This window comes from Mytilus edulis, chromosome 1, assembly GCF_963676685.1.
Source record: "Mytilus edulis chromosome 1, xbMytEdul2.2, whole genome shotgun sequence".
Lineage (NCBI taxonomy): Eukaryota > Metazoa > Mollusca > Bivalvia > Mytilida > Mytilidae > Mytilus > Mytilus edulis.
Window position 1 is genome coordinate 117,613,125 of NC_092344.1, and position 15,854 is coordinate 117,628,978.

General features: G+C 32.5%; 1 protein-coding gene across 1 annotated transcript; it reads left to right on the top strand.

Moving 5' to 3' along the window:
- Positions 1 to 4,931: 4,931 nt before the first annotated feature.
- LOC139501958 (uncharacterized) lies at positions 4,932 to 14,451 on the top strand. Its single transcript, XM_071291272.1, has 2 exons — positions 4,932 to 5,114; positions 10,622 to 14,451. The coding sequence occupies exon 2, from the start codon at positions 10,631 to 10,633 to the stop codon at positions 12,209 to 12,211; it is 1,581 nt and encodes a 526-aa protein (XP_071147373.1). The 5' UTR covers positions 4,932 to 5,114; positions 10,622 to 10,630; the 3' UTR covers positions 12,212 to 14,451.
- The last annotated feature ends 1,403 nt before the right edge of the window (positions 14,452 to 15,854 follow it).

The window sequence follows — 15,854 nt, forward strand, 5'->3', positions numbered from 1 at the left end:
ACATTTCTTGTGTACTACATTCTTGATGGTTCATCTTGGTAACATCTGTATTTATTAATTTGAGATCTTCTTTGATGTTTTCCCGCTTAGCTTTTTTATATAAGGATATTTTCCTTGGCTTTTGAGGTTTTTTTTTATGGTATGGTGTTCAACTCTGCAAAGACGATGTCATGATCTGATATGCCCGATATATATGGTTTCGACTCTATTGTAGCAGTTTGGGTAGTTCGTGATTATGAGATCTAGTGTGTATGATTCTCTTGTTGGTTCCTCTACCATTTGTTGTAAGCCATGATCGTCCAGGATGTCAGTGAACTTATGGTGTATGTTGGTATTCTGTGTATTGGGCTTCAGTGATTTGGTTTTCCAGTCCCAGCCTGGTAGGTTAAAATCACCAGCCATGATGATTAAAGCATTTTTTTATATTGTTCGCTCTGGTTAGGCTCTTCTCAAGTCCTAAGTACCCATTCTCGTTTGATGTTTTGGGGTTGTAATATGAGCTTAAGTATATGGCTTTGTGTCCAATGAGTTAAAGTTTGCACAAGACAATTTCACAGTCAGTTTGTAGTTCAGGTACGGCTGTTGTTATATATTTATCTTTAATAGCAACTAGTACGCCCCCTCCACTACAGTTTCTGTCTTTCCGGAAGATGTTATATCCAGGAGGGAATATTTGACTGCCAGTGATCTTATTGTCTACCCATGTTTCGGTTCCAAAGATAATATCTGGGTTTGTGCTTTCTATGAGATTAAGTACTTGTCCTTGTTTACTTTTGATTGATTGGAAGTTAACATTTAGTAATCTTAGTGGTGTTTCAGATTTCTTTGATGGTTTTCTGTTCTTGTTTTTATCCGGTGTGGAAGCATGTAAGGGTCTCATATTTATTGAAGACGTTGGACTGGTAAGAGAGGTGTCAGACAATACGCTGTAATTGTTTGATGTGCTAAGTATTAATGAATAGCATCTGTGTTGAATAGTTTGGACATCCACATGTGATACAATCCCATGCAAGTCCACTGTCATTTGCATATTCATTATACGATTTAGTGTTCATCGACTGGCATGACACATGGTACCACTGATTGCATGTGTCACAAACTATTCCTCTATCGTCCCATGTAACTAGATTGTCACAAGTGCCACATAGATACACAGTTGACAAATCCTTAATATTAAATAGTCAAATCTTATTTTGTAGCCGCTGAGACTACTATAACTCATGGTAGTCTCAGTTTGTAGCTACAGTGATCTACAGTTGTGCAAATCAATGGAGAGAAATCTCAGTCTGGTTTTTTTACCATACCTCTTTCGGCTTACATACTGAAGTCTGTCCAGGGAGAACACGATAATATTGTTTATGCCGAAGCAGTAACAACACCAATCAAAGAAAATCAGACACCAAGAAAAGTTTACCAATATAAGAAAGCAGACTTTGGGACCATGAAAGCAGAAGCAAATAATCTTGGAAACGATGTTATCATAAACTGCAATAAAATTGAGAATGGAAATGGGGAATGTGTCAAAGAGACAACAACCCGACCAAATAAAAAACAACAGCAGAGGGTCACCAACAGGTCTTCAATGTATAGTACAGATATAAACAAAATATGGGAGGAATTTAAAGATGATACATAAACTTACTAACAAGACTGAGCACATACCACAGACAACAATTAAACATCATATAGCACCGGATTATAAACTACCCCCCCCCCAAAAAAAAAAAAATCTCGTTTTTAAAATGCATGAGTAAAGAGATAGCTGGAGTGCCACCATTGAAACATGAAGGACAAACATCAAATGACACAGTTGACATTGAAGCCAACACGCTAAACCATCAGTTCCAATCAGTTTTTACTGAAGACAACAAACCTGTCTCACTAAACCTGCATCCTTTGCAAGCTTATGAAGCATATCGTAGTATCCAACGTCATGAAACATTTAGAAACTAATAAAATACTATCCGAGTTCCAACCTGGCTTTAGAAGTAAGAAATCGTGCGAGACACAACTTATAGGCCTGATACATGATATAACATGTAAAATGGACAGTAAAACACAAACAGATATAATAGTCCTGGACTTAGCAAAGACATTTGATAAAGTCAGCCATCCACGCCTGCTACACAAGCTCAGACACTATGGGATAAGAGGGGGAAATCACAAATGGATCACAGCATTTTTAGACAACAGAACACATGCAGTTGTACGTGAAATTAAGTATTCGGACAAAGTAGGAGTCACATCTGGAGTACCCCAAGCAGTGTACTTGGACCTGTCATTTTCCTAATCTTCATCAATGACTTCACTGATAACATAGTCAACAATCCATCTGTTTGCTGATGATTACACCATCTATACTGGCCGATTAGAACTATCAAAGATCAAGCCATTCTTCAAAAAGATCTAACAACACTGACGAAATGGGAACAGAAATGGAAAATGGAATTTAATGTCAGCAAATGTAACGTGATGCACCTAACACGATATAAAACCCAATTAAAGAACTATATTACATGCATAGGAAACAACTAAAAGTTAACAGACAAACAATACTTGGGAATTACCATCAAAGATGATCTTAGCTGGAACTTACACATAAACAACATTCTAGCCAGTGCAAACCAAGCACAAGGGATGCTCATCAGAAACATCAAAAAAGCTCCACAGCAAACAAAAACCAATGCTGTCAATGCACTAGTAAGACCAAGAGTGGAATACAGCGCAGCCATATGGGATCCCTATACGCAATAATATATAGACAAAATAGAGCGGATACAAAGAAGAGCAGCTCGCTATATTTTCAACGACTACAGTAACGAATCAAGTGTCACAAGCATGATAAGCAAGCTTAACTGGATACCTCTATACCAACGAAGAGTGAACATCAGATTATGCCTATTTTGCAAAATTGTAAATCGACTAGTAGCAATTCCAACAGATTCCATTACACGGAACATCTAGACACCACTATATCAAAGAAGAAGAAGAAGAAGAAGAAGACGATTGAGTGACCGCCTTCAACAAGTAGAAATTTATGTCACAACAGGAAACTTACAAGAAGACATCGATTCTTCTTGTTTAGGTATACAATATTCCATCTTCATCCGATGATTACATATTGTTCGATTGATTTATATATGAGACAATATCTGAAAACGTCTATTTTTGGGCAATGAGAAAAACACAAAAATAATGTCTTTGGAACCTCTATTTTAATAGCACAAAACAAAACAAAGAACAAACATTGTGGACTCAGGAACAGTTGTCATTTTAGATTTGATAAATGTGATAATTGAACTATATATTACCAATGTAAAAAATGGTACCAAAAATTCCAGTTTTTCCCTTTAATCAATTTAAGAAGTATTCTAATGTGAATGAGGAATAAGGTAAAGATACTATTTGTGGTTTACTAGCACATCCTGCATAATTTTATCCAAAGCCAATTAATATGTTTAGCTATACAATACATAAGGTTAAGAAATATAGTAAATTTCCATTATAGTCAGATTTGTAGGTAACATGACAAAATCTTCAGTAACATGACAGAGTTGGTAACGGGAAAGATTTTTTTTTCAAAACAATTCCTTTCTTTTGATAGTCTTAGAAAAATACATTATCACAAATTGGTCAAAATAGCAAAATAATCATTTTTTTTAAGCTTCTATTTGCTATATGAAAAATCTGTCTCGGCAATAAAAAACAACATTAAAAAATAAATTCCTTTCTGTTACCATCTACTGTACTGGAATTGTACAATTGTTCTTTGCTGTTATTAAAAGTCAAAACCCTGTCTTGTCATTCAATATATAGACAGTATATTATGATAAGGTTTTTAGAATTATACGATGGTATTAACTTATATTACACACACTGCTTGGTATATGGTAGGTGAGCTTTGTGTTTCATCAGCAAAAGTGTCTTTATAATCCTACCTATTACTGTATATGGCTATGATGGTACTTTTTATCAAGTTACATGACAGAACGTAACAGAAAGGTATTACGCAGTACCCTTTGTCTTTTTATTTGAATTAAATGGAAGTAGAAGTTCCATTCAGTGGCGGATATGTCTTTTTTGTGGGATTAATTTATTGTTTTTAGGTCTTGCAACCTTTTCGTGTTCAATTTTATATAGAATTACCAATCTTGAATCTTTTCTTCTTTCAGGCTGTTCTATTCAAGGTGTTGTAACATGTTACCAATACTTGATGTGTTTCTGTATTTGTTGGTTACAAACTCCACCTTTCAACTTTTTCAATGATATCTATGTCTTGTTGTAAGTATGGTTTCCAAACAGAGCAAGCATACTCTAGTGATGGTCTTACTAGGGACTTGTATGCTTGCTCTTTAATGGATGTTGAGCTTATGTCCAGGTTCCTCCTTAGAAAGTCCTACCCAAAAGGGCAAACCCTCGAGCTGTTCTAATTACTTGGTACCGTCGTCCATCAACGTTCTGACAGAAATACTTTCCACTGAAACTACTGGACTAATTTAACTAAACTTGAACAGTTATAGTTGAAAAAATCGTTTCCGAAAAAGTCTAGATATATCATAAAACAATTAAGTGGGTAGGTAAGTAAGTTGTATTTGCAACCTTTCCTTGTTTGTTGGTTGCTTAGGCTATCATGACAAACTATTGTGATATTTCAATGATTGATGAGTTGAGTTACATCGACTAAGAATCATTTTAAAACAAAATATTTATACATATGTACATATACTACAGCCCGTATGAACATTTCTCGTCTTTTTGTATATAACTATCAACATTTGAAATATTTTGTAGAAAATCCGACGTTTGGAATTTAAAAAATTACAAACTTTTTATGTATTAATTTTCAAATTTCAATACCTAAATAATGAACTTAGAAAAAAATGACATGGGCTAGGCTATGAATGGATTTAAATACACGCCAATAGAAATCTACCCTATGATATTGGTTACGGCTCAGCTGGTTTCAATAGAAACTATGGATCAATGAATTGGATCGAATTTGTTAATCAGCATAGGTAAAATGCTTCTTCGTAAACACGAAAACCTGGCTAAAATGGCGGCTCTCTTCTCTCTCATGAAACTCGGAATTCTTTGAAGTTATAACACATATTCAGGTACGTCTTAAAAATTGTGTATCCGAAAAGGAAAAGAAATACATTTTTGTAATACCTTAGTTTGTCACTATGGTATTTGATTACAACTAAAGATATACATGTTTACCTTTATTATAATGTTAACTGGGCTTGTTACGTGTTAAAGTTCGGGTTAATTTACTGATCATAGGAATTAACATAGCAAATGGGGGTTTTAACACATAAATAAATCTTTTACGCGAAAAGATAGTTACCGCCACTTGTGGACAATTCATAAGTTCCTCAATTGAAATACCGTACACCAGTGGGCTCTTGATGAAGCCGTGTTACCAAGATAATATTAGATGGAACTTTCTGAAGATCTCTCCGAAAAATGATATTAAGTATCTGTTTGTTTTTGGAATCTAATAATACTGTTCCGTTTAACATTTATTTGTTACCGTAGGAGACGGAAATTTACAAATTAAAAGAGCAAAAATGTTTGGAATTTGGGGTGAAATATAAAAGGAAAATAACCATATAGGTAAATTTTAAATTTGGGTTTGACACTTATAATGAACTTATATTAATGAGTTTGATTCATTCAGGTATGAAAGATTTAATAGATTTTTAAAATCTACAACACCAAACACCATAAACAATTAATTTTCTAAAAAATACCCCCCCCCCCCCCCCCCCCCCAAAAAAAAAAGTGCTGCCGATGAAACTAGATTCATACAGATTATTTGCTTGGAATTCCAAAATTCTTGTCTTTAGTAATTATTTTTTTTTGTTCAGTTAAGTTTATTTTTGACATAATATATTTATTCTAAATGATAGAGCTCTGATTTGGACTGGTGATGTTATCGGTAATATATATACATACTATTCAGATTAAGAAAGTAAATTTTTATGAACCAAGTTCAGTCAGCTTGTTACATTGGGGTTGTGGAAACAAATTATCAATTTATTATTCAATATGTGTAAAATGTTAATGTCTTCTTAAAATAATGTTCCATCGACAATCTGCAATCTTATCATCACACTATTGAATTCGCTTTCTCTTTAAATGTTTTCATTATTTGCACTTTCTTTGTCGTTTAAATGCATAATCTGAAGTGCATTTCCCTATACGCCAGACACTTGTTAAAGTTCTTTAATATAATGCTATTCGGCCGTCCTCCCCCGCATTACTCTCTGTATCTGAATTCAAAAACTGTCTAATTATATAATATACAAATATGATCAGAAAAAGTTGCAAAGTTTGAGATTGGATAAAGTTTCATAGTGTTATATCGGACTGTTTTTACTCTCTATATGTAAGCGATATATTCTAGTAAAATGAACTCATTGTACATGGTCAAGGAGAACGACGGAAGCAGGACAGCTACACTGACAGTCCGAAACTATGTCATTTTCTTCAGATAAATTTGTCTTTTTCGTTGGATTTTTTCAACAATTTTATTTTTCAAATTCACGGTTCAGTAGTTCGTAGGTTTTAAATATTTACTTAAATGAACAAAAAGTTGAGTATAACGTCACATAATTCAATATTTAAAATACTCCACCCATTAAGATGATATCACGATGTTAAATACACGTCTGCAGTCAAGGTTCTAGATTTTGACATGTACATTAAAGATTAATACAAAATTGTCCTTGTACGTTTAGTGTGACTTCTCACAGTTTTGTCCATAACATGTGATTTATTTGGCTAATTCGATTTTTTTCTTACTAACTAATGTGAGAAAATTCGGCCACATGTATTATATGCTTCAAATACAAAGAAACACTCGATCTCTAAAAATTGTTCGGAATAGCCTATCTGAGCCACAGGCCCCATTTTTTATTTCCTTATATAAATATGCAGTGGAAAATAAGAATAAAGGGACAGCACATACAATCTACAGTTATTCTAAGATAGTATTGATTAGTACAATTAGAACACTTGAATATTAAAGTGCATGAAAATAGGTTGAAATATAAAAAAAAAATACATCATTGATATTAGGTTTTTATTTAGGGTTAAGGGTGTTTATAGTTCAATTTTGAGAAACTGTAATGACCCCCTGTCAGTTTATGCATGTCGTTTGAAGAATTAAAAACAACAAGTAAGATTATTATTTTGGTTTATTTTATGATGCTAAATAATAAAAACGATAGAGGCTACTACATTGAACTATCGTAATTTAAGATACAAGCTATGACAGTTCCAAATCTGAAAACAAGTTTTATAAAACTCTTGTGACATTCTTTTGGTTAAACCATGTTCTTACGGTAGAAACTTCTTAATTGGTCGTTTATCTTTGCTTGATAGTAAGTTAATTGGGACAATATAACCTCCAGTCAATGTGTAGCTGACCACATCACAATAGTTGTCAGAAAACTACTATCAGATAACAAAATCACTTTGCTGTTGGTTAATATGTAACTCAAGGAAGATGTCATATAATATGAACTTATAGTACAACACAAACTAATGTTACTGTCCTATGGCAAGCCGTTTTGCTATTTATTCTTACTTCAAGATATCTCATAAACTTTATACGATATCTTATATAGTTTATAAGATATCTCATATAGTTTATAAGATATCTCATATAATTTATCAGATATCTTATATAATTGTCTTTATAAGATATCTCATAAACTATATATAAGATATCTTATAAACTATATGAGATATCGTATAAACTATATAAGATATCTTATAAATTATATAAGATATCTTATAAATTATATAAGATATAAATTATATAAGATATCTTATATAAAAATTGTTTATAAGATATCTCATATACTTTATAAGATATCTTATGAACTTTATAAGATATCTTATAAAGTATATAAGATATCATATAAACTTTATGAGATATCTTATATAACATTAAAGATATCTTATATAACATTAAAGATATCTTATATAATATATGAGATATCTTATAAAAATGAAATTATATAAGATATCTTATATATTAAAGGAGATATCTTATATATTATAGGAGATATCTTGAAATTCGAATAAATAGTAAAACGGCTTGCCATGCTGTCCCTTGTAAAATGTCTTCTTGTAATCTTATCTATACATTTTTAAGTTAAGAAGTAATATGTAGATACAATAGAGATGAAGGTATAACCTCAAGTTCCGCTTTGGTTACAAGGATATATTGTTAAAGACAAAAAGTTCAAAATACATGAACAAGTACCTACTAAAGCAATCATTTATAATAGAACAGTGCCACAACACTAATTATACTTTTCTGATGAAATCAGCAAGATTATATTTTTTTTATATGAATTAAGTGTTTCATGACAAAGATACAGCAATTTGTGGATAGATTCGACGTGAAATCAGTTTGAATATATGTGTATTCGTGTATATCTGGATTGTGCATTTGTTTGGTTGACCGTTATGGAATAATGTGTACAGACAACCACGGATATGTTCCATTTGTAGAACTCGGTGCCATTTTTTCCAGATTGTGACATCACCGGATACAGTTTTGTCTTTCGTTTTTCAAGGCTGTCATGAGTCGATAGGTGCAACTTACGGAACAAGACTAACTGTTTACCTTTTAATGGAGTACTTAAGTTAATAGTCGGTTTTGGTGGGGTTCTTTGAGCTGATCTTCAATTTTCAAGTATTTTATGTACTCTTGATTTTTTTCTATTCGTCTTTTTTGCCAAAGTTGTCCATGGTGGATAGTATTCCACTTTTCGTCAACTCGTGGTGTCCTCGTCCGAATTCGTAATTAATTAAGTAGAATTATCTGTTTTGCAAAGAGTACAGATGGAATATTGTACAATCTACCGGTTACAATTTGAATTATTTCATCACAAGTTTAAATTTTGCTGTCATTCCGATTTCTTTTTTAAAAAGCGAACTTTTTTTTTTCAATATTCCGTAAAAATAGCTTCGACAACCACTCAACCCGATTTCTGTATAGACTGATGTTTTACATATGTTTACATGGAAAGTTCATGAAACGTTAAACCCGTTAATCGTTGTTAATGACTTTATATTTTCAAGTAGTTTTTGACTCTACTTAAAAATCAAATAGTCAAAAGTATTCTCATATCTTTTTTCTCAAGAAATGAATCATGTTATCAATATATATGAGTTATATCCCCTCGCATCATTATTGCCTTTTCGAAGGTATACAAATAAAGTAAGATGTTTTTCTGTTTGCACACTAATAAATATCTGTCTGTTACTCCTATATAAGAGTCAGTATAGAAATTTCCTTTTGTATCAGAGTTTCCTCATAGCCCAGTCATGAGAACAGGATAAAATCTTTTCATTAACTAGTATAAAGACCAAAATTCTTTGGTTTAATGATCCGAGGAGTTGTTCTTTACGGTGCATTTGAAAACATAGTATAGGTCAGGACAGCAAGATGTTGAAACCATAATCCAGACAATAGCCGCTTTGTCACGCTCCGATTAAAGAAATATATTTATACAGTAGATATAAAATATAATTATTTCACACCATATGAGACCAACAAAAGATGGGATAAAATACAGATAAAGTGTCGTATTCAGAATTGTAAGCGATATACGGACGCACAAGAAATATGGGATTGTTATTGTTAAGTTAAATACATAGAATTGATACTAAAGAGTGAATGTGTTTAGAGAGATTTGTGTGGATTTCCTAGTGGATCATTATTACAGAAGTATTAACATATTTTGGAATGCATTTGTAGTTGTATCTGCCACATCACTGAGTACTGAGAAGAAATTTGATCTTCAGTTTGTTTAAGGGTTAAATTAGAAAAAAGAAAATGGGCCAGTCACCCTTTTTTCATACTTGTTATATTAATAAAGATTATATAGATTTTTCATGCAAGAGATGTCATTTTAGGGGGTCATGGAAAGATTGCACGAAGTACAATAGATACCATCTGTTCTTGACCTCATTTTCATGGTGATGGTCATAGGTATGTCCTCTTCTGAGATACTTTAAGGAATGAGTCAACTATGCTTGGTGTATGGAACGATTATAAGGCGAACATGTATGTCTGGCTTGATTTATCTGACCTTGACTGCACTTTAATAATAGATCATTGATCATAATGTTAAGTTTATGTGATGCTTGTAGTTAAACTTAATCTCCAAGACTTTCAACTTAAGATAAACCATAAGAGACTATCAACATAAATTCAACCATGGTTAGTAAAGCAGGTGACAAAGTTTAGCGTGTGAACTCTTGTTTTACGAATAAAGGGCAAATTAGAATTAATCACGAGAGGTTTCGAAGAACCATGTGAAAGTCTGTTGTTTACCTGGTTCTGGTTGTTATTTAGAAAATATACATGAACTTGAATCCAGTGGTTATCATATCATTTTCGTTCATTGTTGAAGTATAAACTATGCTGTTTGTTTTCTCCTTGTTTGTTTCGAATTTTGTTACAACGTGGCCTTGGTAACTTACTGTATGGGTATTGCTAATTGTTGAAGGTCGTTTGCTGACCTGTAACTTTTTAGAGGCTGCAAATAATTTTGTTATCAAAAATAATTGTATGAATTTCTTTTCTTTCTTTTAGATAACCATAATGGCGCGGAAGCCACTTTCAACGATTGACTGGAAGCAGAAACACGAGAGGAGTGTAGATCAAATTTTCGCAGAGCCGCTAAAAGAAATAGAATCATCGTCGTCTCAATTCATCAACGTTCATGACAAGATTGAACAATATGAGCAAAAATCTAGATTAAACTTTAACAAAAACCGAGCTGCTCCACCTCCTCCAGGGACTCAAGTATTTTTGCCAAAAATTGGAAATTATACGCCAAAAATATTGTTATCTAGAAATAGCAGTAAAGCATCTGCTCCAAAGTCACCATATGAAGCTGCAAATATACCAGATTTCCCACCTAATGAAAATAAACTTTATAACAAACAATATTCATTTGAGCAGACGACAGAAAGAAAGTTGTCGTCTTCTGAATCGTTTAAGACGAAATCAAAATCAGAGTGCAATATAAATCCAGAAGAAGATATCTATCATACAATTGATATAAAACCTGATTATGAAGAAAATAAGATAGAGGAGAAGAAAGTTATGATAATTGGGGACAAAGATGTCCCACTTGTTCTGGATACTTACTTTGGAGCAGATGATGATGAAGACAATGAAAATTTGCTAGTAGCAGAAACGAATTCCAACGTTACACCCAGTTACGATGCTGAAGATGCCAAAGCTTTCGCGGATCATGACACCATAGTAAATGTCGGGGAGGTGGTGGTTAATCCTTTATTCGAAGGTAAACAAGAAGACAATCATACAGAAACAGAAAACGAAATACCAAGACATTACAAGAAGAGGAGGGCACCTGGTGTTCCGACTTCATCATATGTGAGTCGACGACGCAACAATTCACAATCATCGCATGCCTCAGACGACGAATATCCTTATATCCCAGAACCTGACTACGAGGAACACGAGGCGACGATGAATTTTGACTTTGTCGAAAACAACGATCAGCCAATTCCACCACCGCGGCGCAACCGGCGTAACCGGAAGGTAGTCAAAGAATACGACGGAGAGGATTTCTCCCAATATATGGAAGACGATGATGGCTTCCATGAACAGCCTTTTACTTGGAGGAAAAACATCAAACATGCAAGGACACCTAATGCTAAAACTAAACAACCACCGATTCAAAAATCAAAGTACTCGGAACGTTCAAAGATGAGCGCCCCTAAACTAAAGCCTGTTAAAAAGCCAAAACATACCGAGACGCAACACGGTAGTATGAAAAGACAAACATTACGAGATATAACCTATGCTGATTGTAAAATGGGCGTAGATGATAGGACTATACGAAGTGTTAAAAGTACGTCCGCTGGAGGGCGTTATATTAAGCGCGGGAAAGAACGGACTATGATTGTTGATGGAGATATAGGAACTGGTGGATATGAAGAATTTTTAAGAATGAGACACAAAGAAGACGGAAGTCTAGAGAGTAACAGTAGTGGCGACAGTGGTTTAGATCCTGGTGAAGATATACTTGCACAAGAACAAATGTTTTATCAAATGCAACCAAAAAATGTACGAGACAAAAAATCTGGTACTTTGTGGGAAAAGTTGACATGGCGTTTTAAACGACATGTTGGTGATTATAGGATGAGCTAAATTACGGCATCTAGGAATCTCTTCTATCTTTGTTTAATATGTTTGTTATTTGTTCCGTAATGTTTCATCTGTTATAGGTCAGGACATTCGGGTTTAATTTAATATCATTTATTATTAATTTAGGGTGTCTTTTAAGCCAAATCCATAAGCATATGGAAAAGGGGGTCTTTACATTTATAATTATATCGAATGTTACACACATATGTATTCAAATCATTGCATTTGCTGATGTGTGTTATTTTTAAACAAAATTTTCAAACATCAGGCAAAGTACGAGCGACAAATTGGGGTATCACATAATATAATAAATATCGCACGGTACACGCCCATGCATGGACCAACAATTCATACATGATTAACGGTTTGCCTTTTCATGTTCTTATAATTTTATCCGGTTTTCATCAAGTGAAAGTATAAATGTTTTTATGAACTAAACGTCTTTCATGTTAATCAATTCGATTGTTTGTTCATTGTACTTTTATTCAATACAAGAAAGAGCGATGTCGTTTTAATCAATACATGAATGTTTATACTGTATCAAAATTGTTTTTTTCTTGCACTGTAGAAGGACTATAAGAATTTTTTTTTTAAACTATATCATAATTGTTTTTTTGTTTACACTGTATTAGATATTTTTCTTTTAAACTATTATGATTGGTTTTTTTTTTCGTTCTCAAAATTACTGCTTATCCGAAGTTTTTAATTGCCAATTATGTTTTAAAGTACATTTTGTATCGATTTAAAAAAAAATTGTCTTACATCAGCTTCCTCCATACCTTGTATCGTTCTTCGTAACGAAAAATCCTCTCCTTTTATGCCTTTCATTATCTATAATACTAAAATAACGAGGTCCAATTTGTCAGCCGTCATCGGGTAAAAACGACAAATCAAAGAATTCAACTCTATATATAGCTAATATAGAACAATGGTGTAGATTAAAAATTACACCACTCCAGGCCGTTTTGTTTTCTACATAATTAATATTGCCAATAATTAACAAGTTCCGGGTCGAATCCGATACCGATACCAATAGTATATTCACCTGTTACCTATTACCTTATCTGTACGTTCCGCATTTTACAGGCGCACCACCAAACGGTGTATTTAGGATTTTGCTATATACACGGGTCATAATCAAAGGACTGACACTACTAAATTCAATCATTGTCAAATTGTTCCCTATTGTAGTTTTATTCAGCAATCAGCAAGACTTTCTAAGATAACTAATATAGGACAATGATGTTGATTAAAACATACTCCATTCCTGGATAACCAGGACCTTTTGTTTTCCAAATAATTAATGTTACCAATAATTGATCAGTTCCAGGTCGACGGGTTCAAACAGAAAGATTTGAAAGCAGAGAAAACTGTGTATCTTATAATTGACATGACTTTACAAGATGACAATACCAATTACAAAAATAAGGCTTAGGCATAGTTATATACTTTAATTCAGTCACGGACCAGCGATATCACGGGTGTGTACTTGTGTCATATTATGAATGAGTTCTTTTATATCCCTTATCATGTAACTTTACAATGTTTCTTATTTAATACCCTTTACTACATAACTTTACATATAGATTCTACCACTGTGTTGTGTGTAAATAGATCTAAATACGATATTAAACCATTCAAGACAGTAAATTTTCAAATTTAAAACGCGAGGCTCGCCGAGCGTTTTAAATATAAAGTTTAACTGTGAGAGGATAAATCGTGAAAGATTAAGTTATACTTTGTACCACGAAACGTTACAATGTTTTTTTCGGTATATACATTGTGTCATGTTACATTACAATGTCTTCTCGTTTTATACGTGTTGCAGCACAAAGGTTCTATGTTTCTCGTTTTATACCCTGCATCATGAATGTTACAAAAAAATAATCATCCTGAATACCCATTAGGATCATGTATGTTTTAATAAAAGTCAGAAGTTAAATAAAGGCATTTAAAACTGCTTAAAATATCATCTTCATAAGATATTCTACAGAACCACAACATGAGAATTCACCATTTTGCAAAACATTTCGCATTTCGACTAAGGTTGTAAAATGGTGAAAAAATACAACGGTACTCCACTATTTTATTATTAATATATGTTTGTTTGTGTTCATGCAATTATGATTTTTATGCAATTAAGTTTATTTTGTTGAAGATACTTTAATATATTTTTTTAAGAATTACAGCATAATATTGATGAAAAATATTGAGCATAATAAAATTATATTTGAATTGTGAAATGTTTATTTTGTTATGGTGACCTTCACATGGTCTTGACACGATTAAGGCGACACACAACTGATAAAACAACCCGTAAGTGCACATATTAACTCAGGTCTCTTGGATTTTTAATTCCGTCTACCTTCTAGTGTTGTATACAGTCATTGAAAAGAGAACTCCCTTGCAATATTGTAGTTTTTTGCCAGATAAGGAACTCAGGTCCCTTGCAGCCTTTTGTATATTTATTTACAAGAAATTAAACAGAACAGTGTGCACTTTACTTTATTTTTTAATCTATGAGTTTGACTGTCTCTCTGGTATCTTTCGTCCCTCTTTTACATCATATTTAAGATGTTTTCTTATTCACATTATTGTCTTCAAAACAAGTCGTTGGTCAATTAAAGTTTGATAAAAAAAAAGTAGCAATGCTATATTTGATCTTTATTCTTATGTATATGTCCTGGACTGCAGTTATAGGGGTCTCTTTTTTTTTTTAAACCTATTGAACAGATTGTTTTTGTATATTTTAGCTTTTCTTAATAACAACTATATATAGGACGGTTGTAACATGTTTTTAACAAAATGTTTTAATGAAAGATCATATTTGAATAGACAAAGAAATGAGCCTTTAAATTCATAACAAATTTTAATCTTTTTTACACAATAGACTGTTAAACTCTATGCGGGATATCTGACTTTGTTATGTAGTTTAAAAAAAGAAAATCAGGGTAGGTGAACTGAAAAAAAAATTATGAATATATTAAAGATCGTATTATAAAACCTTCTTTAGTAAAACTTCAGTTTTGTGTAGAACGAGGAGGAGTTTCCAGCAGACATACACATCTTAAAGATAGTTAAAACTTGTGCATATATTAAGCGCTTCTGCGTTATATATATAATGTTTCGGTGTGTATCTCTTTACAACACAAATATAAGTTCATCTATGCCTTTCACTAAGAATTGTTTGGCTATATGGTTGCATGTTTTTTCTCTGTTCCTTTGGTTTTTGGAAACAATTCATTATCAGCGCCAAACACTTCAATTAAACTACGAAAAGAAGCATTCAGTTCATACTTTAAATGTTAATGGTAATATAGTTCCTTTTCAAAGATAGTCAGTAAACGACTAGTGTGAGCCATGACTCGTAACATTTGGCTAGCGAATATGTCTATTTTTATTTCTGGTCGTTTAGTTAATATTTCAACAATAATTTAAGATGATTCAATTAAAGTTTGAAGTTCGTGTTTTAAGTTTTGTCATGAAAATAAGGTGGTGTTATATTATATTTTAAAATATTCCTAGCAGTCCACTTTAGTATGTCAGATTCGTATAATGAATATTAAAATCCTTCCTTTTCATAACATCTGTGATTTCAAATTTCATAATTTTATTTTCTATATCAAATTAATAAAAAAAAATAAAA

What these genes read in the sequence shown, in the direction of transcription:
- LOC139501958 (XM_071291272.1), top strand. Translation starts at nt 10,631, where the DNA reads ATGGCGCGGAAGCCACTTTCAACGATTGACTGGAAGCAGAAACACGAG.